The sequence below is a fragment of the Ammospiza caudacuta genome, chromosome 8, assembly GCF_027887145.1.
Source record: "Ammospiza caudacuta isolate bAmmCau1 chromosome 8, bAmmCau1.pri, whole genome shotgun sequence".
NCBI classification, from domain to species: Eukaryota; Metazoa; Chordata; class Aves; order Passeriformes; family Passerellidae; genus Ammospiza; species Ammospiza caudacuta.
In genome coordinates this window covers 19,906,959-19,933,067 of record NC_080600.1, presented here as the reverse complement: position 1 = coordinate 19,933,067, position 26,109 = coordinate 19,906,959, and the positions used below count along the sequence as shown (strand labels likewise).

The 26,109-nt window shown below is 37.8% G+C and overlaps 1 protein-coding gene across 6 annotated transcripts in view; it reads left to right on the top strand.

Moving 5' to 3' along the window:
* The window catches only part of NBEAL1 (neurobeachin like 1), a 72,666-nt gene that overhangs the window by 12,850 nt on the left and 33,707 nt on the right, over nucleotides 1-26,109 (top strand). For 4 of the 6 annotated variants that reach the window (XM_058809470.1, XM_058809469.1, XM_058809468.1 and 1 more), the window contains exons 2-17: nucleotides 2,370-2,461; nucleotides 7,541-7,702; nucleotides 8,980-9,061; nucleotides 9,245-9,372; nucleotides 10,220-10,302; nucleotides 12,403-12,488; nucleotides 14,025-14,331; nucleotides 15,537-15,643; nucleotides 19,202-19,285; nucleotides 20,790-20,888; nucleotides 20,990-21,570; nucleotides 22,137-22,269; nucleotides 22,835-22,954; nucleotides 24,118-24,421; nucleotides 25,335-25,420; nucleotides 25,731-25,820. In XM_058809470.1, coding sequence (XP_058665453.1) covers nucleotides 2,370-2,461; nucleotides 7,541-7,702; nucleotides 8,980-9,061; nucleotides 9,245-9,372; nucleotides 10,220-10,302; nucleotides 12,403-12,488; nucleotides 14,025-14,331; nucleotides 15,537-15,643; nucleotides 19,202-19,285; nucleotides 20,790-20,888; nucleotides 20,990-21,570; nucleotides 22,137-22,269; nucleotides 22,835-22,954; nucleotides 24,118-24,421; nucleotides 25,335-25,420; nucleotides 25,731-25,820 — 2,544 coding nt within the window. Of the gene's footprint in view, nucleotides 1-2,369; nucleotides 2,462-7,540; nucleotides 7,703-8,979; nucleotides 9,062-9,244; nucleotides 9,373-10,219; nucleotides 10,303-12,402; nucleotides 12,489-14,024; nucleotides 14,332-15,536; nucleotides 15,644-17,675; nucleotides 17,763-19,201; nucleotides 19,286-20,789; nucleotides 20,889-20,989; nucleotides 21,571-22,136; nucleotides 22,270-22,834; nucleotides 22,955-24,117; nucleotides 24,422-25,334; nucleotides 25,421-25,730; nucleotides 25,821-26,109 lie in introns of all 6 variants that reach the window. The other 2 variants (XM_058809472.1, XM_058809471.1) reach the window with 2 other exon arrangements.

Below are 26,109 nucleotides of genomic sequence, written 5' to 3'. Positions count from 1 at the left end.
TGCCAACGAAGAAGCAGTTTGTTCAACAGGGAACAAGTCTGTTAAGTTCAGTTTTTGCACGTGTTTATGGCCATTTTCATCAGGGGCATGGACACATGGATATGGCAGCATTTCTGTTCATTACTTCCTGTAGTTGCTTTCTCCTTTGTAGCCTGAGCTCTGTTGTAATTACTAAAATGGTATCCTGGTTTCTCTTGTCTTTATGATCCTGTGAAATAGTTTGCTTGCAGCTAAAATTACTTACTGTGAAATGCAAGAAAGTTAAAGCTTTGAACATGTGAACATTTTTGAGAAGTTGGGCTGTCTGAAGACAGTGTCTTCTACTACTTCTAAATCATTATTTTAGGCAAGTCTTATTTCTTGTCTAACTTTTGGGTTGATTTTCAATATGTTTGATGTCTGAACCTGGGAAATGTTCACCTACTTGTGATAATCCAACAAACTCTGTAGCTTAAAGCAGCAGCTTGGAAACCTTGAAATTATTCTTTATCTCAACTGCTTCCTTCATTCTGTGTTTTGCAATTCCACGTTGAGGACAATTGGTAGGTGTGTTTAAGATTAGTTAACCATTTGGTAGTTCAGTGCATATTAAACATGAGAACAAGGCTACATTACACTTTCAGAACATAGTGCTGTTTTGACAAAATTTTAGCAGAAAAAGAAAGAAGTGATTACTTAAATAATTAAAAAGTGAATAAAAGCAGAGATGAGGAGAAGAAAGATTATGAAGGAGGGAGAGATTAGGAACTAAACAGAGGAAGGGAAAATAAGACAATGAGGAAAAATGAATAAGAAAATGCCATCAAATCAGCAGAAGTGAATAATCAGATAAGATATGTATCTAGCTGAGGGTTTTATTTGGGCACCTGTTGTCACAGTACCTGAACACATTTTATATATAATTAATAGTGATAGTGAAGTAAATTGTGTCGGGATGTTTGTGACACTTTTTGCTTGAGTTGAGGATGGCTTTTGGGGACACAGAGAAGGGTAAAGGTTTAGAATGAGAAGGGGATTCCCATGCTTTGTAACTCCTGTACATGCTGTGGAAAGATGCTCTGGGAAGAGCTTTGCACCACTTGAGGTTCTGGATTTAGGTGTTTGTTTTATTCTGAGGTTGTTAGTTTGTTTTGTTTGTGTGGTTTTTTAAAACTTTGTTTTGTTTGATTTCTTTCCCTCGTGGAGGGCTCTTTCATAGGTAGCTATTTTACACTGACAGGACTCTGTTAGTCTTTCTTGGTCACTTTCTTTTACACTGACATTGCTGCAGAAAGAGTGTGTTTATTACAGATATTCACTTTGCTCTTCAATCTTAACTCTGCAGGGAAACATTATCTTATTTGGGAACATCTGTTGTAGTATAAAGGCAACAAACAAAAGGGAGGAGATACAGAAGAAGGAAAAGGATAAAGAAAAATGTTTTCAACTTCTGCAAAATGTTATAAATTATGGAACGGATTCAGAAATCATTTGTAATCTCAAATACTTCAGGCAAAATTTTTAAAACTGTTTTGAAAATTATTTGTGGTGTAGAATGGACTATGTGCATGTGTGTTAATGAACAAGAACAGTCCTGGCAAAGGAATATGTTAGCTATGGGCTGGCAGCTTGTTTTTGAAAATTAAGCAGCTTGACTTGGAAAGTAAGGCTACCTCAAACGCATATTTTGACAGCATTTCCCTGTGTGTTTGCAGTGGTCTAGGGTCTGTCCTAGTTCCTGGGGCAGTGTCTAGCCCTGAGGGACTGCTGGTCACAAACACAGTCTTTGTGCTCTACTAGGAACAAATAGGAGGCTTAAATATAATTTTAATCTGTTAATAGCTATCTAATATGCAAGTCATAGTTTCTACATTGTGTTTTCTGAACACCATCTGTCTCTAATCTGCTGTTATCTGCCATATTGACCTATGAGTGAAGCAAAAAGGAAATTATTTTGTGATTAGGATTGCTCTTGGAGTTTTTATTTAATTTTATGAGCCATAAGGAGAGTTGTGTACTAGTATCTGTGGTATCAAGACTAGAACACATTCTAGTAAGTTTGTAAAGCTGATATGGATGACTCTGGAGAATAAGCTACAATTGTTTATGAGGGGAAAAGCTAAAATGCTTTGGTTGACACTGGTGCCTGGAAGAGGAGACATAAACTAATGAATAGAGCAGCAATGTCCCATCAGCACAATGTGCCTGAAAATTTCAAAGTGCACAGGTGGTGGTGTTTGTTTTTATTTTGGTTCTAAAAAATGTGTATTCCCTCCTTTCTCCCAGTTGAAATGCATTAAATAGAAACTTTTTATTTGAGGCAGTATTACAGAGCTGTTGATAGATGACCTTGAGTGCAATATTGCCTAATGTTCTCTTTCTTTTTACAGAAAGACCCAGATTACCTGAAGCTCTGGTTGGATAGTTTTGTGTCTAGCTATGAACAGTTTCTGGATGTGGACTTTGAGAAGCTGCCAACGAGGTATGTAGAATTACAGACCTGTTTATCTTTCCCTGATACCTGAAACAGACCTGGCTGAGAGCCCAGTCCTCTTCAATGGCAGTGTTGCCTTTAAACAAAAGTAAGTTTTAAGTTGTCAAGTGGCACTCCCATTCATGTGAAGGTCAGGTTGTGTTGGGAGTGATGAAATTAGGCAAATACTGTTATTTGCATTGTATTAGGAAATTGGCCATGAGTACTTCTTGTTCTTGTTCATAGAAATATAATTGGTATTCCTTGTGTTCCTTATAATTCTGAATAGTGTTTACTATCAGCATCAGCAGAAGAGAAGCAAGATATAGATAAAGAATTTGTAATTTAATTTCAGGATTTGCTTTAAGATTAAGGATGAATGAAATTCTCAATGAAAGATTTGGATATCTTAGCTGAAAGCATTTAAAAATTAAAATATGCACCAATTATAGACTTGAGGGTGAATTCTTTGCATCCATGAAGACTTCAGGGTAAGAGTATTGCTGACTTCCCTCATGTTGCTGACCAAAAGCTCCCACTTATAATTATGATTCTATTGGAGCCTAATTTCAGAGTTTCATATTTAGTATTTTAAATTTGTGTGCTGTGTTGTCACGATTGTGTTTTCATGTCTAACTTTGAAAATGAGGAGTAAAAACTTAGGCATTGGATGTTTTCTCTTGCTTCTGAGGTGCTTGGATGAACTAGGGATTTTAAGAAAAACCAAATGTAAAGGATTCAGACTTCATGAGAGCTGGTGTCAGTATTATAGCTGATACCACCAGTGGTGTTTGAAAGCACAGAATGGTGCTCCTTGCATGTGGCTGCATTCCAAGCCCTGTTGAAATCAATGGAAATTCTTTAATGGGCTGTGGATCAGATCCTGTTTGAAGTGCAAGTGATAGCCTCAACTCTTACAAGGAAAGGAAGAATGCTGCAACTGCATCTCAGCAGACAAAACCTGGACTTCCCAGCTCTTTGTATTAAAATTTTCCTCATAATGCCTATATGAGAGCAAAATATATAGTGAATTACCAGTAAGCAAGACCTTCAAGTTAATTCTGTGCTCTTTCTAAAAATTTGTTTCTTTCTGGTGTCAAAAATGCATCTTACTATGTTTAGTTAAGGAGGAAAGTTTGTCCTTTGACACAGGTTATCTTTAACATACTATTTGGTATTGAAATATGAACACTGGAAGATAACAATCTGTTGGTACTTTGATTTGAAGTTTTTAAAATTTATTTGTACTCTGAGTTTAAGTGGTTTTTAGTGTATGTGTTCATGGTTTTCATGTTGAGTTTTTTTTTCAGCAACATAAAGCTTAGTTATGCAGAACAGTAGCAGCATCTTCATTGTTATAAATGGTGACTTTAGTGAGTGTAAAAATAATGTGTGTTTTTCTGAGCTTAATGACAGGATTAGTGACTTAGTCTGGAGGAATAGAACCATGTGGATTTAGGCTCATTTGTGTAACAGATGCAAAGCAAAAGCATCAAAACAGCATAGGGATGAAGGCAGATCCTTCCTGTGCTTTTATGTCTGCAATAAGCAAACCCATGGTGGTCAGATAATAGAATTAATGAAGAATTGCAGTTTCTGCCCATACATGCATTTGTGATATAATCAGGCATATGAAAGTGGCATCTTTTTGGGCTGTGTCAATTTGTATTGCAGACCTTTACATTGTAAAAACAGTATTCCTGGGCCCATGAAAAAAAAAAGTAGGTCAGTGTGGAACTGCCAAATGCTGATTTGCAGTGACTCCAGGGGCCACAGGACCCTGTGGACTCACTTTATTTTTTTTTGTTTAACTCGATTCCTTATTAGACAGCTAATTCTGTCTGTTGGTCTTTAAAAAGTGTGATGCTAGCTAAAATGAGAAACTGCACCAATAGTTTTTCTTTTTTTCCATCTATAAATCTTGGTGTGTTTTACAGCTGTATGCTTGCAAGATCTTGTGTAGTGAAGGGCTAATGCCAGGAAATAATGAGAAAATGTTTAGGGAGAAGGCTTGTACAGATTTCTGGACACAACTAACTTTTTGGACTACAGGCATGACATTTTTTGTCAATATAAACCATATGTGGGGCTTTTTAGTATCCAAGAAAATACCTGTTAAGAAATGTAAAGATTCTATTACAGGTTTGGCTTTGGGTTTTTTCCTTCCTGAAAGGAGGACTCTTAATTGGTGCTGTCACTTGCTTATTTAACTCATAAGGTTTTTTTCCTATAAATTAGAATGTCTAATTTCCTGAAGTCTGCTTTGGAAATGTGGAAGATGCTAAGCAGTACAGAATAAGGAAACCTCTAAATATAGTGTGTGAGTGTACCCGCTATGATTTGACTGTATAAGTAGAGCTTATACAGTTATGCAGCTTAGAGGCTTATACAGCTTCAGTTCTACCCCTGTCTTAGTGCCTCTACTCTGTATGAAATGGCTCATTGATGATGTTGTAATTGATTTTGCTGAAAAGGTGAATATAGCTATGCTAATGGTTTGATCATTGAGCACAAAAGGCCATCACACCTGTCTGTTATTTCCCTCAAAACGTGTATCTATGCCTTATGTATTTACCATAAAAAAGATAATATCTCTACCAGCTGGTGTGAGGATTTTTTCTCCTCACTGGAGAGGAATTGTCATTTGATTCAATAGTTTTAAAAATAACAAAGGCCTCCAGAGTGTTTGTCATACTTTTTTTCTGCCTTTGGTTTGCATGATCTTGAGCAAAGGAGCTTAAAGGAAGCTCATGCAAAGTACCATAGAAACCGTATTTTATTACTTGCTGACTTCAAACCCACATAAAAATGATGCAGAAATCATGGTAGGAATGCTGATTACATGGTTTGTGTGATTGCATGGTGATTGTTGCAAAGTAAAGCCTGGTTTGCCACAGCAGTTTTTACTACTGGGGGAGGAGAGTTCCCAGTGTGTGTTTGAGCTGAATAGATGACTCTGATGTGGAGATGGTTCAGTTCCCTTCCAGACCCCTGACAGAGTTTGTATGGCTGCATGACCATGTTAACATTATGGAGGAAATGATAAATAAATATGGCAAGTTCTTTCTCATATTTTTGAGGTATGGTACCAGCAGTCAAGTAACATATTAATTTTTTTCCATCCTTTTAGAGTACTTGCTTTAAACAATGACTCTGGTTGGGAAAAATTGGTACTACATGTCAACAAATTTAAATCCTTGTTTAAATCTAAGGTTTTTTGGTGGTATAGTAGTCATTTGGTCTGGAGTGAAAACAAGCTTGATTGGTTACAAATATTTACATTTATTTATATACTCTATAGTGTATTAATTTTGTGTAATGCCAGTTAGGATTTCTCATGCTGGTCTCACACATCTCTCTCAAATTCTCATGGATTGTGCAACACAGGCAGCTACTGCAAAGAAAACATTCTTTGGGATGTGAGGCATGAAGGGTATGTTGTTTGCTCTCTTGTAAAGCATTTCATGGTCTTACTGAAAAAAACTTGTTGGCCATTTTAGGGAATTAACTTCTGGAAATATGATTTCAGCTGTCAAAAATTACAGTTTTCCTAATACTGAGAGGGAATTATCAGAATCTGAAATACAGAATCTGAATTATCAGATTATGAGAAACCATGTTTGTAGTTCTGGAGAGTGTGGATCTGCCAGCATCTTGAGGGGTGAAGTTGCTATCGCAGAAATTAAAATTTCTTTCTTGGCATTTGTATTGGATAAAAAAACCCAGTTGCTCTCAGTTTTGTGGTTAGTGGTGCTATCAGTTTAGAGCCTCAGTTCTAAAATTTGTGTTACAATGCTCTGAATCCCTTGAGATTTCTGAATTCGACAATCTGAAAAGCAAATTGCACAACTGTGTGAAGGGGCAAGGGAATGAAGTAGGTAGTTGTATAAGTGTAGGTAACATTTGTTTTCTAGGATATGGGAGCTTTCTGTCATTTACACCTGTCTAGGTGTTTTACTAAACTGGGCCTCTGATTTTCCCTCCTATAAAGGCTTCCTTTTCAACATTAGAAGCTGAACAATGGGTTGTTCCCCATTTTTGTCAGATAATGGAGATCATGTTGTATAGGGTCAGTCACTGCATTTCTACACTCCTTTTTTGTGGTTTTTCTCACATAGATACAATGTACACAGCAGCATATTAGTGAGGGTTTGAGCTTGCTGAATTTTTTTGTTGTAGCTTTCCTCTGGCTTTGGCCATGTTGGAGGCTTCTGTAAGCTCTAAGGCTCTTGCCTCTGTCTTCCTTTGCCTATGTAGAGTTCATAGAGGATGTGCCAGGCTAAATAGCTGCTGCCAAAGGCTAACTGTCTTTAGCATGTGCAACAGTGGATAAACAATTCTCACCCCAAAAAATGTTCTTACAGTTCTGTAGTGTTTTATACTGTTATTGAAATGGGTTTCCTTATGGTTGTTCCTGGGTAATTTTCTTCTTTGGTTTTGGATCACTAGAAAAAAAAAATTAAACCACAAATAATCCTATTCTTTTCTTCATGTCTTGGTTCTCAGTGGTGTGTTTCCAAAAATGTTTTAGTTTGCAGAAAACAATAGGCAAGAGATAATTTTGTATAGCTTTTTGAAATTTATGTAAGAACAACATGAGGTTCACTGTGGATGAATACCAACTGGGCTTCAATAACTATGCAATAATTGGCATCTCATTTATTTGGACGCTCTTAATCTTCAGTAGAAAGTAGAAAATGTTCTTCCAAATATGTTTTGTTCTCATGTTTCATTCCTCTGTGACTGTCCCTGGGGATTTCCCAGACCACCTTTTTACCTGATGAAGATCATGCAATTTCTTTGTGGCAATTAAAGCAGCTCATTGAATGGAGGAGGATTTAGGAGCCACTTGTTGAATTTTAACACTTTTTTTTTTTTTTTAATCTAGTTCATTTCTGGAGAAAAGAAAGCTCAGACTGGTGTATTGCCACGAGACATTGCCTTGTGGCTCATTAGGAAGTGTTTGTGATGTGTCAGCTGGGTGACCTTTCCCACAGAACTTGACTGGAACACCACATGAGAGCATGGGAATCGATTGGCAGCTTGGCATGTATGATTAACAATTTTGTGTCTGGCTTTTTTCATTAGGGTGGATGACATTCCACCAGGAATATCGCTGCTTCCTGATAACATTCTTCAGGTCCTCAGGCTCCAGTTGCTACAGTGTGTCCAGAAAATGTCAGATGGCCTGGAAGAGCAGCAGCAGACTCTGTCACTTTTACTTGTGAAATTCTTTATCATCCTTTGCAGGTATTTACTCTAATTGGTTCCTCAACAAGGTTGTTGTTTTGGTTAAGAAATCTTGATGCAGCCTATAAATATAGATTTTAATGACACATAATAAGTGATTTGATACCTTCCAGCTGATACAGAGAAATAACACTTCTCACAGTCTTCAGAATAATGGCAGGGAGAATAAAAGAGAGAGAGGGGAGCAATGCAGTCATCTTAGCAATAATGTTTGCAATAGAAATAGAAGGGGTTTAAACACTAAATTCTTTGTAGCTATAGAAGATAAATCTATGGGAATTCAAGATATGATGTACCTCGTATAAGAAATACTTTTGAAAAGAAAAGGTGCACCCTAACAACTGGTAGCTATGAAATAACTTGAGAGAATTGTACAGGAAGAACTGTTTCACATTCTTAACATGCTTATAATTCCATAAACAGCCTGTGAAACTTATTATTACACTACTCATGCAGTTGATTTCCTTCTGAAACTTCTGCCTGATAGTGTAATTCTATTGACACAAATCTATTCCTCACTATTTCTTCAGTTTGCTGTTGCAAAATGCTGTTAGAGAGAGGAAGGGGATAAAATATAATAGAGAATCTCCTTTACTGAGGAGTATTTGAAGCAGCATTTTTGAATACTTTGTCTCACCTTACCTCTGAAACAATTTGAAGAGCTGGCAGTGTTTAAATACCATGAAGTATTCTGAGTGGATGGTGGTAATGTGTTTCTGTATTACAAACTAGTGTCACCTTTACTTACTGAAAAGTTCTCCTATGTCATCACTTTGGTACCTGATCTTTGTAACATCAAAACTGAGAAATTCTTAGTTGTTGTTGCTTTATTTTCTAAAGTAATTTATTAGGTGTTTGTTTTGCTCAGGGAATTTAAAGTGAGAAAATTAAAGTTTCTAGGTTATATGTTTCCTAAAGTTTTAGAAAGCATATGCACTAGTAAAGTGGAAGTTATTGTCTTTGTTTTCAGATGCCATTTCTGAGCTTTCTATTTAGGGTGTCCTGGGAATTTGCTTAACCTCTGAAACCCCAAATTCCAGATGGAATTGGCCTGCAGCAGAGTGACTTGAATCTTTCTTCCTGTTAGATGAAAACTCGTGAGCTCTGTAATGGTGACAGAAATAAACATTTAAGTATGTGCAGTCCTTTGGAGACTATTTTTGAAATGCTGGTATCCTTTTGTATGAATATAGACAGAATGCTAAAACAAACATTGTTTGAACTAGTTTCAAATGGTACACTGTGTACAATCTGTGGTTTTTATGTTGTCTTTGCAGGAATTTGGCTAATGTGGAAGAGATTGGGATGTGTTCATACATTAACCATGTTATCACCATGACTACGTTGTACATTCAACAGGTACATGGTTAATAATTCCTGTCTGTATTTCTGCCATCTGATACCTCCTGCTGCTTTTTATGTCATCTGCTCTTTCAGCAATAGTGGGGAACAATTCATAGGCTCGGAACTGTTCTGGGGGAGATCAAGATAAAGTTTCAACTTCTGGAAATTTTCTGACCATAGCTTTCTTTTTCTCCTCAGTTAAAAAGCAAAACAAAAGAAAAAGAAGTGGAGGATCAGACCCCCATAGAAGAGTTTGTGAGACATGCATTGGCTTTCTGTGAAAGCCTGTATGATCCGTATCGGAACTGGAGGCAGCGAATTGCAGGGTATGTGTGGACTAGCACAGGATGCTAAATACTCTGGTTTATGACAGCTTTAACCATCAGTCAGTAGAGTCACGTCACAGAAACGTGTTATGCTTTCTCAAACTGGTTGTGACTTAAATAATTTTCAAAAATTATAATATTTTTGCTGTTAATACTAAAGTTAAAACAAAATTAAATTTGAGGGTATATCAAGAGGTGATTGGTTGTAACTGATCACCACAAAGGTGCTTACATTATGTTCTCCTTCCAAAAACTGACCATTTTTCTAAATTAGGGGAACAGAGAAGCCAAAAGAAATGTGGTGGGCAGACCTGCTTGAAATAGGGTAAAAGAAGTTACTGAAATTCACAGTGTAGATGTGAATTTATATCTTTTTATATCTTTGAAAATAAGTTGATAAGTGTAGCAGTAGAATTACAGCCCTTTAATTTGATTGTGTGTTCTCACCAGCCTAATGAACTCATAATAATGTTTTTTGCCCATTTAAAATTGCTTGGTCAACAAATGTGGCATTCTAGCTGGTGGCTTAGTTGCAGCAGGCATGGATTAAATAAGAGATTGCTGGTTTTTTTAATTTTAATTTTTTTAACTAAACCATTTTGTAAAATGTTAAATATTTTAAAGTGCAGACTGAATATGAGATTAGCTGTGAGTCATGTCTTCAGGATGAAATACTACTTCACTATTCTTTTTCATCCTGTAGGTAAAAGATAACTCCTGATTTATGGCAGCATTTTCTACTATGTCATATTATAAATTCACATTATAAGTAATAAATTAATAAGTAAGTAATAAACAAAGGTATCATGTCTAATTTCCTTGGTGTATGTTTTTAATGTAATTGCAGACGTTTCCTTAGTACAGTTGAAAGGAGCAGACAGAAGTATAAACCAGCTTCCCTCACTGTTGAGTTTGTCCCTTTTTTTTACCGTAAGTATTACTTAACATCCTGTTAAAATATAGTTTTCTGTGGAGGAATGAACTTAGTGAGCCCAAGTAACTTTCTCCTAAGCATGCCTGATAATGTTCAAGTCATTTACTTGCTTTCTGAGGCTAAATGTAGTGGGTTACTTTGTTTGGTTTTTGTATTTCTTCTTTGCTTTGAGCATCACTATTTTGTCATCCCTGCTTGTCTTTGAAAGCCTTTTTCTTTATTTCAGTGCCTAATGTGGTTTATTAGGGTTGGTTCTGTGAACTTTCTTTTTATTGTGGTACACAGTGATTGCACATGCGATCCCTGTAGTAACTGCACTGATAACTCATGGAAATATTATCTTAGGAGAGTGTTCATGCACTTCTGTCTCCTGAATATGCTTTAACAACTAGAAAAAATGAAACTCTGCCATTCAACTAGAAATGCTCCTTGGCCTCAAGTTTAGGAAACAATTTTCTCTGGTTAAGTCATTAAATATCATGATGGCTGCTTTGGAATTCGTGTGTTCTTATGATTACAGATTCTTTGTGTGGAAGAGAAGAACTTACATGTCCGTATTCTGTACTTAAATCTCAAGAATGTGGGATGCCCAGGTAGTTTGCCAGTTGAGCATACCAAAGTGCTGGTGCCTACAGAATTGAAGCAGCAGGAACAAGCTGGAGGGAAGGGCAGTGAAAGAGTGAAATCAGCCCTTTTTGCAGCTATCCATTAACTAGTTTTAATTGAAAAAAAATAAGAGAGAGATTATATTCATGGAGTGGTAGCATTTATGAATTTGGTTCTTCTAGGTTTGAGTCACAGGTCCTTTTCTTTGAGATTGCATTGCTGCGTACAAAAAATAGGATAGTTGCCAAAAAGACCAAATTGTTGCTGCCAGTAAAATGCCCTTATCTATATACCAGAGCACTGGAAACCCACTCTAAAGGCTGCTACTGAGGAATATCATCTGTAGGTTCTCTGCTCTGCATTCAGTGCATTGCCCTGGGGTTCCTCCTGTCTCTTAAATACAATATCATGTGACTGAGCTAAAAGTGTGCTCATCAGCCAGCAGATACTCCTCTGCTTGTTGGCCACCTGGCAGTAAGGACAGAGTAAGAAATTTCTGAGCATGTGCCTTAAGCATCCTGCCATGCCAGGACTAATTTGAGGGGGAGTGGTTTTAGTCTACCCAGCCTAATGATTTATTCACAATTTGCTAGGTACTGCTCTTTTCAATTTGTCTGTATTTCTGTAAAGATCCAGAGGCTATAAGTCAAGGAGTGGTGCTACTAGCTCACTAACAGTGGGATCATCTAAGTAAGCTTGGTTCTGTTTGGAGAACAGATTGGAAAAATGGCTTTGCAATCTTCTTTTAAAACAGGCTCAATATATGTAATATACTATATTATATATAATCTTACTTTCCAATACGCAGCATTTCCATAAATAATCCTTTGTAGTTTCTTGCTGCGGTGTTATGTCTGGAGTTATTGCTATAACAACAATATCCAGGTTATATTTATTGCTAAGAAGAGACACTGAGGCTGTCTGGGACTAATTTCCATCAGATATGGCAAGAGAAGAGATGCAAGATAGTTGTCATTAAAGAAATTGCTGCTAGAAAGGTTACAGATCTGCACAGGATTCTCTGACAATCTGCCTTAAAGTCAGGAAGCTCAGAGACTGTTTTTTTGAGCTACCTGCACTGCATATGGCATCAGACTTTTCATGCCAAAATTTCTCTGAACTTTATCATGCTTGATAACTGGTTGTTTGTTAGAATGTCCTTCTCTTTCTCATTAATATGGACAAAATGGTCTCATTTTTACATTACAAATTGAGAGCAAAAGTTGTGTGTCTATAGTTCTGTCAGCTGGCATGGGAAGTTTATGCAAACTGAAGGTATGGCCCTGTGAATTCCTGATAAATGTGGTAATGTTGTGTTGCTTTGATTATGCTGGAATTGGTGTGTTTGTGTCTGAGTTATATAAAACAAAGTGGAGATAATACTGTTGATTTTTTTTTTTAATTTGTATGATAACAGGGAATAGAGGAGGGATTTTTTATTATTTGTTGGTGGGGTTTTTTTGAGAAAAATCTCCTTTTTATTTAATCAGAATGCTTTCAAGAAAGTGAACATCTCAAGGAAAGCCTAAAATGTTGCCTGCTGCATCTCTTTGGAGCTATTGTGGCTGGTGGTCAGGTAAGGATACTTTGAACTTTTCAGCTGCTGAAACCTCCAAATGCTTGTTCTTTTTTTAAGATTTTTAAATACTCCATAACTTGTCAATGAGAAGAATTTATTATCCATGATTAATTATTTTTGTCTTAGCAACTTTGGGATCATTCTGGGCAATAATACCTAAATGCTAAAAGCTGGGTCCCAATTTCAAGTAACCATAGAAGTTTGCTGTTTAGAACAACTACATGTTCATATGAATTTACTGTAATCTTTAAGAAAAAATGTGCATAACTAAATTAGGAATTTCCACCTGCACAGATGGAAGTTTTGTGTTCATATGCATGAAATTGATCTATCTTACTTCCCCGTGCTGAAAGTAAGCTGTTTTCAGTAGGATGCATGGAGCATTACAGCTTGGAAGGCATTACAGCTTGGAAGCTGTTTAAAGTGTTTGAAAGAACATGAGGAAATGAGGGTATTCATCAGCAGCAAAGCCAACATCCACTTTCTCACCTGGCTCCTGTAAAGTCCTACATAGTCTGGTCACAAGCAGCTGCTACTTCTGGTGATCTCCAAGAGAGGGTTTTTAAAGGTTTCCAGGGAGCTGCAAAGCCAGGCTCTGCTCCATCATGGAAGGCAAGTGGAGTCTGAGCAGGATGGCCAGGAGCAGCTTCCTGACCAGCAAAGGGTGCAATCTCACTGCACCCAGTGATGGGAGCAGCTGTGCTGGCTGGAGCCAGGATGGACCAGCCCAGCCCAGCCCACTAGACAAGGCTGTGGTGATGAAGCCTAAAGTGAAGCCAGGAGGTCTGGTCAGCAGATCAGAGTAAGGGTTTGCTCTGCTGGTGGTAACTAGGGTCAGTCAAGAGGCCAGTGGCTGCCAGCCCCATCCACAGCCATGAGGCAGGGCCGAGGTCAAGCTGCAGTCAAGTCAGTGGGTCAGGTTCAAGACACGACACAGGCATGGCCGTGGCTGCAGTGTAGATCAAACCATAAAGGGTTGAGAGCCAAAACTTGAATTCAGCTCCCTACAGGGGAAAAAGAATCCCTGACAGGGCTTCTCAAAGCTCACCACAAGCTCAGGCTCCTGTCCCTGAGCCTAGGCAGTCAGGCCCCCAGGAAGAAAGGTGAGGAAAATGCATTCAGGGCCCAGGCAAACATTTGCTGATGAGTGTGTTCTTACCACACGTTCTAAAGTGTCATGAATCTCATAATCTAAAATGAAAACTCAGGTGAAGGTTTGCCTCAAATTAGCAGTTTATCAGGGCTCATTTATAAGAATGTTGTAACACAGATTTAAATTGTATTTCCTTTTCTATATAAGCATTCCCTTTGAAAAAGAGACATTTAAGTGAACAAGATGGGATGCATTTCATCTGTAGCCATCAGCATAATCCAAATAGAATGTTTCTTAGTTATTTAACTACACAGCATTAGTAGATGGAGTAATGCATATTGCATGGTTCAGATAACTCAAGTAGACACAGCTGGTTTGAAGAGGTTTAAGTTCTTCTAAATTTATTTTTCTTAATTTTTTTTTGCCTTTATGGGTTTCAGAGGAATGCTCTTCAAGCAGTATCGCCTGCCACCATGGAAGTCTTGATGCGTGTTTTAGCAGACTGTGACAACTGGGATGACAGAAACCCTGAGGAAGTGAGCAGGAAGGCAGAGCTGACTCTGAAGTGCCTGACAGAAGTTGTCCATATCCTCCTCACCAGCAGTTCTGACCAGCGCCAGGTGGAGACAAGTACAATATTGGAGAACTATTTCAAGTTGCTTAACTCAGACCATTCAGCCTTACCTAATCCAAGGCGATGCAGGCAGTGGGAGAGCAGGTTCATAGCACTGCAGATCCAAATGCTGAGTGAGTACACAGTTCCTTTCAATATTTCTGACAATAACTCTGAAGCAAAAAATATTGACTTGGCTAAGCAATTGAAAAATTTCTAACATATCTTCTTGGATATTTTCTTGTTTTAATTATTTACTGTGGTAGTTGAGAGGATCACAAAACAAAGCAATGCTCCACTTTCAGGAGGCTTCAAACCTGGTTTTAATACAGCATGCATGCTATTTATACATTCTTACAAAGCTCATAAGTTTACACTTTACTCATAGGTCAGGAAAGACAAACAGAGAGCTTATTGGAATAGGCAGTTGTAGGTTTCTCTTATTTATTCTTCTCTCTTTCTTGATTTCTATGTCAGTGACCTTGGTAGAAAATTCTTTCAGGGGTAAACATGGATCCTCTTATCAGACTTCTCTCTGGCTCACAGAAGTCGCTGTAAAACCTCTTCCACAATTTAGTAACAAAAAAACCAGAAGAAACCATGTCAGATTGCTGCCATTTAACCAGTGTCAAGGTTCATAGGCTGAGAGTCTCCATTAAAAGAGAAAAACATTGCTAGGCAAGAAGTGAAGCTTATCAGAACCTTAGTAATTGCAGAATAAAATTGTTCTGTAATAAAATAGCTATGTGGTGTTGTTTTGTGATAGTTTGATTTTCAAATGGCATTACTGTAAACATTGGCCATCAGTAATAGTCTGAAAGAGTTGGGTATAAGTTTTTGTGTTAGAATTCAGGGCTTTGAGTTTTTTCCATTTTGATGTTCAGCATGGGGAATAAAGGTGTTTCTTTTCCCATACTTCCAAGACAACTGAGGAATAGTACTGTGGCCATGGAGAATGCTTACACTATAAGTCTGCTGTAGAATGCAGAGTAATTACTTGTTGAGGAAAGAAACATTCATGTGCTGTAAAGAAAAGGTGATGCTGCTTATGTACTCACTATTGGAAATTACTTGAAACAGAGCCCCAAAGCAATCAAAGATATTCATTTGGTAAAATTTCTCCATAATATTAGTCTGTGGTAGTCTTTACTGTGTCAAAATGTTTAGCTTTAGGCCTAGTTATTTGTTCTTAAAACGCATATCATTCTTGATCAAAAGTGCAGATAATATAATCTGTATAATTTTTTCCTGATGTGTATTGTAAAATGGGCAGGAAAAAATGCTTGATGGATTTGGGATGTGTTTTGTCTTTGATGCCAGTTCTATTTTAATTTTATAGATACCATCACAGCCATGTTAGACTGCACAGATAGGCCTGTTCTGCAGGCAATTTTCCTTAACAGTAACTGCTTTGAGCATCTCATTCGACTCTTGCAGAACTGCAAGGTAAGTGTTCCCTTATCAGCATATTTTTAACAAACCCTGCCTTGTATTATTACTAATGAGGTGGAGGTGTCTCATCTGCCTTGTGGTTAAAGCAATGAATACTTTGAGTCCTGAGCAAAATACCTTTGCAGACCCTGCTCAGTCTCTAAAATCTTTGAATTACAATCTTTGAGTTACAATCTTTGAATTACTGCTGAATCTTTTCCTACCTATTACAATCTCTCAGATGTCAGACTTTGAGCTAAGCACAGTAATCTCTTAACAGTATGTCTGATTAAAAAAATCAATCCCACCTGCCTTTTTATTTGGCTTTTTATTGTGGGATTTTGTTATTTTGTTTTGTTTCTCTTATATTCTGCTCTAGATATCCCAAAGAACTTGGGGTGTTTAAAGCTGTATTTCTACTCATACTTCCTAATAATTTGCAGTACTACAATCTTCTGAGATGTAAATCCTTTTTTTTTCTTTGTTTGCTGGTTTTAAGGCTCATAGGCAACTGTCTTTCCTTAGCTATGCTTTAGGGTTAGAGATCTGCACAAAAGCTTTTCAAAACTGCTTGGTTAAGTTTTGATGATCTGGATGTCACTTTTTGCCAGTGATATCCATAAAGAGGGACTGTAATTTAGAGGTTTCAGGAGGTGCTTATTCAGTACTGAGAGTCATTTAACAATCTAGTTTGTCAGTGCTGAATCTTTTCTCATCTGTTTAACTATCTCAGAGGTCAGACTTTGAGCAAAGCAAAATGACCTCTAACAGTATGTCTGATGAAAAGAAAAAAATGTGGTTTTTTAACAGCTTTTAAATGGAAAAATTAAGACCTTGTAGACATTGTAAAAAGAAATCTATTTTTCCTTTTCACATGCCTTATGAGAAATGAAGCAACTCATACCAAAAGTTTGATTAAATCTTTATTTTTTCATTGTCTCCGTTTGCATTTGTTTAATGTTCTTATTCTTGCTAATGTTATAGTCCTCTGAGACATATTATAGTTACTCTGCATTGTTGAGTGCTCTTGACTGTGATGTACCTTTCAAAGTGTTTCTAACAATGTGCTTTCACACCTATGTAAGTCAAAGTAATATCTTCAGTGTTGTCCTTTGTTTTAGCCAAATTTATGGAAGTTGATTTCTCAGGTTGTTCCTCTTCAGGGAGACTGAGCTAGCAGATAAATGGAGCAAAATGTGTGTGTGTGTCTGTGTGTGGGAAAAGAAATGCTTAGGTTTTACCCACTGAAGGAAAGGGTTTATATTTTTTAAAGCAACTTTTAAAACATTTTGATCAGAGTTTTTTGGGGTTTTTTAATACCTCAATAGAATCTTAAAACAGAAGGAGGTAAATCTTAGTCCTGATTGTATTACAGCTAAATTTGGCACACAAATTGTCTGCAATTGATTATGAATTTGGGTGAGTTTGAAGCTGTCAAATTCAGGTACTGACTAGGAATTTAGCTACTGAACACAGAGCAGTTCCCTAGCTGAAGATGCAGTATAGGTCTATGTTTGATTTGAAGCTACTTGCAACCTGTCTGCTTCTTAGGATGATGGCAGAGATATTTTGCCCTTCTTCCTGTCCCAAAGATTGTGTGCCCCAGAAATTCTGCTGCTGTGCTGTTTGAAGATGAACATAGTCTGTCTAGGTATCTTCAGCTTTCACCTAGGCTGAAACATAAGTGGAAAATGATGAAACGTTTGTATTCATTTCCTTGTTAATGCCCCACTCTTGTCTGTATTTCTTACAAGTAAATTTCTTAGAACTCTGTCATGTTGCTTATTGTGAATGAAATCACAGTTGCTAAGCCAGAGATGAGTACAAATTCCAGATAAATCTCTCTTTGTCTCAGTGATTACATATTTTCTTTCCTTTTTTTTTTAAGTAATTACTCTTTTGCAAAAATACAATGTAATCATCAGTATTTTTTCCCCATTTTTGTTTTTGTATGTGAAATACAAATATAAGGCAGCCTCCACAGATTTGGCTGCAGGTAACTGTTTAATGCAATTATTTCCATTATTCTTGTCTCTGTTTCTAACAGCTGTTTTTAAATGCTAACAATAAAGTGGCAGACAAGAGTGAGAAAGACCTTACGAACAAATTACTGACAGAAATGAATGAGGACCAGGTACCTACCTAAACTGTATTTTGCTTCAGTTGAAGTCAAGACACAATCATAGGAAAATTGACTCCTGTGCTTCACCTTAACCATCCTCCTTAAGCCTTCTGCAGCAAGATGAACTTTTGATGCTGCAGAGATCAGCATTTCCTGTCACTGGAAAATAATTTTTCTGAATAACAGATTGAATTCAGCCTATGTTTTATTCATCTGCTTCAAACTGCAGATACTGGCAATAGAATGAACATCAGTTATGCTTCTTTTAAGGAAAAGGTGAAGCACATGAATGAGATCCAAATTAATTTTCTCAACCTGATGGTGATTCTTTTTCCCCTCCTTTTCCTCTTTTTTGCTCTTTGTCTCAGCACTGTGGTGTTTTGGATTCTGGGGCCTTGTTTGTGAAATCTCAATGGTTGTGTTTGGTGTCCTGGTTCTTAGCTTGTCATCAAGAACAGATGTTCACAAAACAATGGACAGGCTGAATCAGGGAGGTAGGAATAGCCTGTTGCTTCACTTTTCCCAAATACTGTGGGAAGTTACAAATGCCAACTTTTATATGAATTTTATAGTAGAATTATTTGTTCTGATTAAAAATGTAAAAAAAAGCTGAATACAAGGAATGGTTATTTACAAATTGTGATTTTTAACTAATAGCTTTGGCTTTTTTGGACACAGCACAACGCTTTAACCATATGTAAATGTTTTGTCACATCTAATAATCTTGGCATTTCACTTAATTCTTGACATTTCACTTTCAAAATATGTCTGAGGTGCACATATATTTCAGAGATGATGTAACAGTAAATTTGTTTGTACAGTGTTGCTAATTAGGTTTATTGATGGATGCAAAAGAGTGCTCCAACATTTTTGTTCTTAAAACCATCATAGAAATATCAATATAAACAAGAATTACAGGAAAAAAACTCAAAAGGTTACTTAAATTGGAGAGAGAGGTGTTGAATCAATGCAGTGAAGCTATGGGTGAGGCAGCCACCTAACTGTGCTGGTGTGACTTCTCTTAGATTTTGGGGATGTGTCTGTGCTGCATTGGTTTGCAGGGCCTTGGATGGAGAATAAGTCACTTGATATGAACTGCAGATGCTGATTTTCCAGCAGCACACACACTGCAAGAAAAATCTAATTGTTTTCCTCCCTCCCTCTTGAGGTTGTCCATTAGACGCATGAGGAAAACTTGTTTGTCCATCAGAATATTTGAGGTGCGGTTTGTGTTGCGAATGCTTCTCTCCTCTTGAAGTCTGTGGTTAGTTGTCTACTGTGATGTAACTCCTTGTAGGCTGTGGGGTTTGAAATTTTGGCTGGTGGGGAGATGATTTTTGAAGCATGTTAGCAAAATCTTGGTTTCCCTCCTGGCAGGAGGGCACAGCGCAGATGTTGGAGCTGAACTGTCTTTGCATGTGTTACATGACTTCTGTACCTGCTCCTTTCAGGTGTTTCAGGGACACCTGGACTCCTTGGCAGTGTCAACCATTCAAGCCCTTACAGCAGTAATGCACAAGTCTCCAGCTGCAAAGGTAACAGAGTCTATGCACAGGGCTGTTTGCAGCTTCTTCGTCTTTTTCCAGTTGTACCTTGATGGATCTTGCTAATGGAGATGAGCAGATTGTGCTCACACATTCATGCCAGATAGGAATAGCTGATTAGCATTTCTTATCCCTTTATATGTGTCTAATGGCTGAACACTGAGTCATCTTTCTACCAAAACTGGAAGATCTGAGTATGCTGGCAGTTGGAACCTTTGTAAAGAAAGGACATTGTTACTTGTCTCATGGATATATGGGGTAGACTTAGTGGGTATTTAGAGGAATTTTCAGGCAGCTGTTTGTGTTGTAGTTTTATAAGGCTTTAAAGCAAGCCAAGACAGTATTGTTGTCCAGATGGTGGTCATGCTATTGCCCTGTGCCCTTCCCTGGTAGTTATTCTTGTGATTTGGTAAATGGATAGGTTGTGGTTAGTTTGTGATTCTGCCTGGAAGCAGAGCCCATGGGAAAACAGTATATTTATTCCTGGGTTGCTGAGTTAATTAAATTCTACCCTTGGCTGAATGATTCCCTGGACTTGGCACAGGTAAAGGGATGTGACTGTCCAGTGGAGGATGAAGGAGGAGTGGGAATCATTTATTTTTTTGCTACTTTTGCAGTACAGCCTAAGGGAGAGACAATAGGATCTATTATGCTCCTCCAGAGCTTTACTGAAGGTGTTTATTTCTCCACTGACTCTGGAAAGCCTGGGAAGAGTTGTGTATTGGAGATGGGGCCTACCTGGAATTCACAGAGAGTCAGAGTTTTCAATTGTACTTCTACTGCAATATGTGTATTTTTTCTTTTCATGTTTACCTAAGTAATCACCTCACTTCTGCTAAAAGATTTATTCTTTTAAAAAAGTCCTTTCAACACAAACTAGAGCCAGAAGAAGAGTATCCATTCCATATGATGAATTAGCTGTTTAATAATTGAACCATAAATGGATACTACCATTTGAGCTTTGCTGGTTGATTTTTTTTCTTGTAAAATCGTTAGTTTTCAGGAAAACTTCTGTGGAACACTTCTCTAATTTTTTAAAGTTTTTAGGATAGGTGGTTTTTAATCTGCTCTAGGAAAGTTTTTTACTGAAAGATTAATATTTGAATATTTCTGTGTTTCAGTGCAAACATTTCAAGCTATAGTTTGCACTAAAAAGATGAAAAACTAAGCTCTTTATTCATTGTGATATTATTAACATTTGGGTTATACCAAAGTAGTTATATTCTTTATAGGTAATTAATAAAATACAACTTTGAGCTGTTATTTATCTGTGTGCTACAGTGAAATGCTTCTCATCTGCAGCATTCTAGAGACAGTAGATTGAACAGGTTATCAAAAATAGATTTCTAACTTGTAATTATTGCATTCTAATTATTATGTGTCCAATATTGCATTAAACTAAGTAAAAATTAAGAGTTGCTTGTCTACCTGCTGCAGTAGACAAGCAGTTTTTGTCCATTTTACTTGTTAGTGAGATGGGAATTTTTATCCTCAGGAGGTCTTCAAGGAGAGGATTGGGTATGCACACATATATGAGGTACTGAAATCACTGGGTCAGCCGTCACGGGAATTGCTGGAGGAACTCATGAATATGGTGAGCTGTGCTTGCTTTGAAGCAGAAGTCTTTCATCTTTCAACAGTACTTCTGGCCCCGTCTTATTGCGTTTCATGTCTGAGTTCCCTGCTGTTTTTCAGGCTGTTGAAGGTGACCACATGGCTGTTGGGATACTAGGCATTAGTAATGTCCAGCCCTTATTGCTGCTCATCCAGTGGCTTCCAGAGCTAGAATCCCACGAGCTGCAGATTTTCATCTCCAATTGGTTGAGGCGAATCTGCTGCATTGACAGGCAGAGCCGTGCCACGTGCGTCAACGCAAACATGGTCATCCGCATCATCGAGACCCTCAATTCCCACTCGGTGCTGCACTGCACCTGTGCAGAGAACCTGATTGCCCTGCTGGGCTCCTTGGGGAGCCAGTCCATGGGCTCAGAAGAGCTGCTGCAGCTGGTGCGGCTGCTGCGGCCGGAGGAGCCGCGGGGCGCACACCCCTACGTGGTGCCGGTGATGCGCGCGCTGCTGGCCATGGCGCGCAAGCAGGGCCTGGCCAGCGCCCTGCAGTACTTCAACCTGCACCACAGCATGGCCGGCATCGCCCTGCCCGCCATCCACAGGTGGCCGGGCTCCGCCTTCTCCTTCAACGCCTGGCTCTGCCTCGACCAGGACCGGGTGGAGCCCGGCTCGATGGGCAAAAGCGGCAAGAGGAAGCAGCTCTACAGGTACAGTTATGCTACAGCCTGCAGGGCTGGGCCATCTGTGCCCTGTGGCGTTTGGTACCGTGGCACGTGCTGCTTCTGCTTATCTTCATCAAAGGCAATACTTAATGCTGCTCTGGGAAAGGGAGAGCTTTCAGCTGTCAACACAGCCAAGTTCTGTTACAGAACTTTAGTATAGTTCCTCTGTTGTAATGTCTTGTCATCTGCAGTTTCAACATCCATAACTCCAAATTGCGGGAAGGTTCACCAGGATAAGCTTTCACACAGTTTGTTGCAAATGTAATGAACTCTGCATTTGTATAAGTGCACAAGTGAGAAGGCACCTTCATGCTGCTTAAATAGTGCATATTAACATGAATGCTTCTTGATGTAATTTTACTTCTTAGGTACTAATAGAAGCAAACAAAATGTCTTTTTGGTCTTTTTTTTTTCTTTTAATAAGATAAGTAACAGTCACATAGTAAATATTGCACCACCACCAAACAACTTGAGTGGATTGTCTTCTTAATGAGTGTATTGTTAGGAGGTAGTTTTGATGAAGCAAGTCCTTGATTGTGTGTATCTTGTAGCTTTTTTACAGGAAGTGGTATGGGGTTTGAAGCCTTTATTACGTGCTCAGGGGTATTGGTGGTTGCAGTGTGCACAAAGAGGGAATATGCAACAGTGATGCTGCCTGACCATTGTTTTTTTGACTCTCTCTGGGTAAGATTTGATACTGACAAACATTTTGTTTAGGACAGTATTGTTAGCTCAGAAGTCAAAATTATGGTTTTTTGATCATTTAACAAATAGTCTGTTTTATAATATTGCAGTAATTCATTGCATAAGAGCAGTTTTAATCTCAAATAATACAAGCAATTTTCAAATAGATTAGTTGTTGATTGAGCTAACTTATGCATGTATGTTAGGCGTTTTTGTTGATTAAGTTTTTTGCAGCATTAGAGGTTTTGATATTAAATTAAAACAGGCATAAATGGCTGTGGTGCTGTCTCTGCATTACCCTTTTCTATTCCTATACTTAAGAACTGATGTGCATTACCATGAAAGAGCTGTACCTTTCTCTTCCAAAACCTGTTTATATGTAAACATTACATTCACTCCTTTGAAAGAGAATCAGCAGATGTTCTTGTTATATTATTTTTGGTGCTTTGGATTTACTTTCTTACGTGCTTTCCTCACCAGCTTAGTAGACATAAAGTTAAATAGCTTCATATAGTAATTTCACTGCTCTTAATAATGACTTAATTATTTTTTATTGCTTAACCAGCACAACATAACTATTGTCCACGTGCCTGGAAAGAGGCCCTTTGGTCAGAGCCTCGTGTATATCTATGTCAATGGACAGCAGAAGGTCTCTGCCCCACTTCGATTTCCTGCTATGAATGAAGTAAGTTCCCTTCTGAACCATTGCCTGGTGGGATGAGCTCTCATACAGCAGTGATTCTACAGGCTGCTGCTAGTAATGTTCAGCCATGGATACTGTCCAGAATTATCCTTTTGGAGTATAACTAACCATTAAGTAATTTTTGTTTAGTCATCTCTGTTTAAAAACAAAAAAGTCTACTAGGTGACATTAAGTAGTGGGGTTATCCTCAAAATAATTGCCTGAGCATATTGACATAATTTATGATGACATCATAATAACTGGCAGCTCTACCGGTAGGATTGGTGTAACAGTACTCAATGGGGAATATTCCCCGTTATTTTCATGTATTTTTACTGGGGTTTTTTTGAGTGTTTCCTTAATATGCTATTCCCTATTCCTTTAGTAACTGAATAAGCACTTTATGTGCAGTTAATCTAACCATTTTGGATGTATACACATTTAGCAATACACTACCAATCAAAATGAATGTATGTCATGTTTAATTTCCTCTGTAAGCTTTGTTCATTCCTTTTGGGAAACAAATTTATATTAAACTGGGCTATAATACCCAACATTCTTCCCTCTTTTCTAAGTTCTATTTTGATATTTTGTTAAGTATGCTGAGAAAACAATTAACTTGCATGCTGTAATGGTACAATCAATATAAAACTTACTTAAAAGTGAGAGAAAGTGTAGTTTTCATTTCAAGATAAAACCCTGGGTTTTGGCCCATCTGTGGAATAAACATTATAAATCTCAATGTAATTAGAAGTAGGGCAGGTAATTTTACCATGAGAGCATCTGTTTGAATGGACTAACTGATATGAGATATGTGCAGTAGCAGACATTCTGGGCAAGTATTTTGGAATATAATGCAGAAGAGGAGTGTTTACAGAGGGTATCAGGAGCACTGTCCTTCCTGCTGTGCTCCTGCCAGAGGTCATGCAGCACTTGAGGTAACCAAATTGCTCTTAGTTGGAAAAAGGGTGTTCTCTCCTATTATGAGAAATATATGCTCTGATTTTTGGCCTACTGTGATGGATTGCTTGCTCTTCAAGGCTTGGTAGAACTTGTTGTTTGGGGTTTCATTTATTTAGTTCAGATTTGCTGCATGCAGTCTTCAGATTCAAGCGTAGATTTACAGTATTTGTTTTGTTTTCTTTCTTCCATGTATGACTCTCCAGTCTTTCACTTCTTGCTGCATTGGTTCAGCTGGTCAAAGAACAACAACTCCTCCTCCCTCTCAGATACCAGATCCCCCTTTTTCCTCCCCAGTCATGCCCCACCGGACGTCCCTTGGGGGCATTCTCGCTCCAGGAGCTTGGGGTGGGGTGCTTGGAAAACCAGAGTTCATCACCAAAATGATCTCAGCAGGGACTCAGGACAGTGAATGGGGGTGTCCAACATCTTTGGAGGGCCAACTTGGATCAGTTATTGTCTTTCATGAAGCCCTGCAACCTTCTCAGGTGAAAGCTTTATATTTAGCAGGTAAGTGGTGATTGTTCTGGTTTTAGCAAAGTAAAAGGAATGAGTTATGAACAAGACCCCATTAAGCTTTGCTCTACACAGACACATAATGAAGAACTTACAATCCAGAAGAACTGCAGAGCTGACCTAAGTGAGAGGGCTTTAAAGCAAATAAGTGTAACATTTAATAAGTATGTTATGAGGTTTGATTTTAAAATGTTGTATTTGCTTAAGCTCATCTGTTTATCATATGAGCAGACCTGCAAAATTAAAACATTAGGTAATAATTTCACTTGTAAATTTCTGAATTTTTGCTACCCTTTGCCTACATGTGTTTACAGTTGAGACTCTTTGAAAGTACTGCCCTTATTTGTTAGGCCACTTAAAGGTGATATATGCTTGAGGATTTTCCCATAAGAATAAATAATTAAGTGATCATTTTGAAGAAAATACTCTGAAAGCTATGTTGTACAGTTCAAAGTGTGAAAGGTATTAAGTTGCATAATAACTCAAGGTTGTTATAGATTTGCATTAAAACACTTACATCATTTAAAGGAAATATTTTGTATTGCTAAACAAAACTATCTTGAAGCTTGCTAATTTTGTGGGCGTTTAGGCTTGATGACAGAGATTAGTGACAAATATGAGATAGGTGTTTGTACAGACAAACATGAGAGCTGCTTGAAGGTATAAAAACACCTCTTCTTTGTGCAGTTTAGCATTTCATGTAGAATGTGTTCATTTTTAAGCATACCTTCTGAAACGAATGATTTAAGTCATAGAAACTCTACTTCGAAGCATGTCTGAAATAGATACGGTTCAGACTGTCCCATTTGTTCTTCCTACATATTTGGTATTATAACATTTGTAAAGGGCAACATTATTAACCACTGGACTCTTAAAATATGTTATTTTATATACCTTTTTTTAATAGGTCCAAACTGTTTAACTCCATGGAAGTCTCAAGAAGCTGAAGTAGCAGACCTCCCCAGTAAGGTGCTGCTTCATTATACACCAAAGGTATGAAACAGGACATAATTTCTGTTTGACTACACAGTGTGCATTGCTTTCAGTATTTGCAGTGTGGCTTTTATGGGAAGATAAGGAGCAGTGAGAGCTTAAACTGTAGTCTTGTGCAGACATAGTAGGTTTGGCAAAAGGATGGAATTATCTGGTACAATAGAGAATGTCAAATCTAAAATGGCATATGTTATATTCGAAGGGTTTCATGTTGTTTAAATACTTTAATATCAACACATTGGCAGAAAATCTTGTGTTCAAGCATCTGTAGATGCTTGATGACATCATGTCTTCTTTATTTGTTTAACAGGCCTGCAGAAACCCAATTTGCCTTGACCTGTCTGCAAATCTTTTACATGGAAGACTAACTGGAAACAAAGTAGTGAATTGGGACATCAAGGTAAATGTGTTGTAAAGAGGCAGAACCTGATGTAAAACTGACAGTGGCTCTGTTCATCTAACTTTTGGAATGCTGGAAGTTATTATCATAATGCAAATTATATTTAACAGATACACCTTGTTTTTATACTGAGAATTCATAAGCTAATGCTGTAGGTGGAGTAGTGTTGCCTTTACATTACATTTATTGAGAACTTATGAGTGCCACTGCTTTTACTGTCACAGTACATGAAGATATTTTGTGGTAGCTGACAATTCTTCATAATAATGTTGAATGCATGTTGCGTATC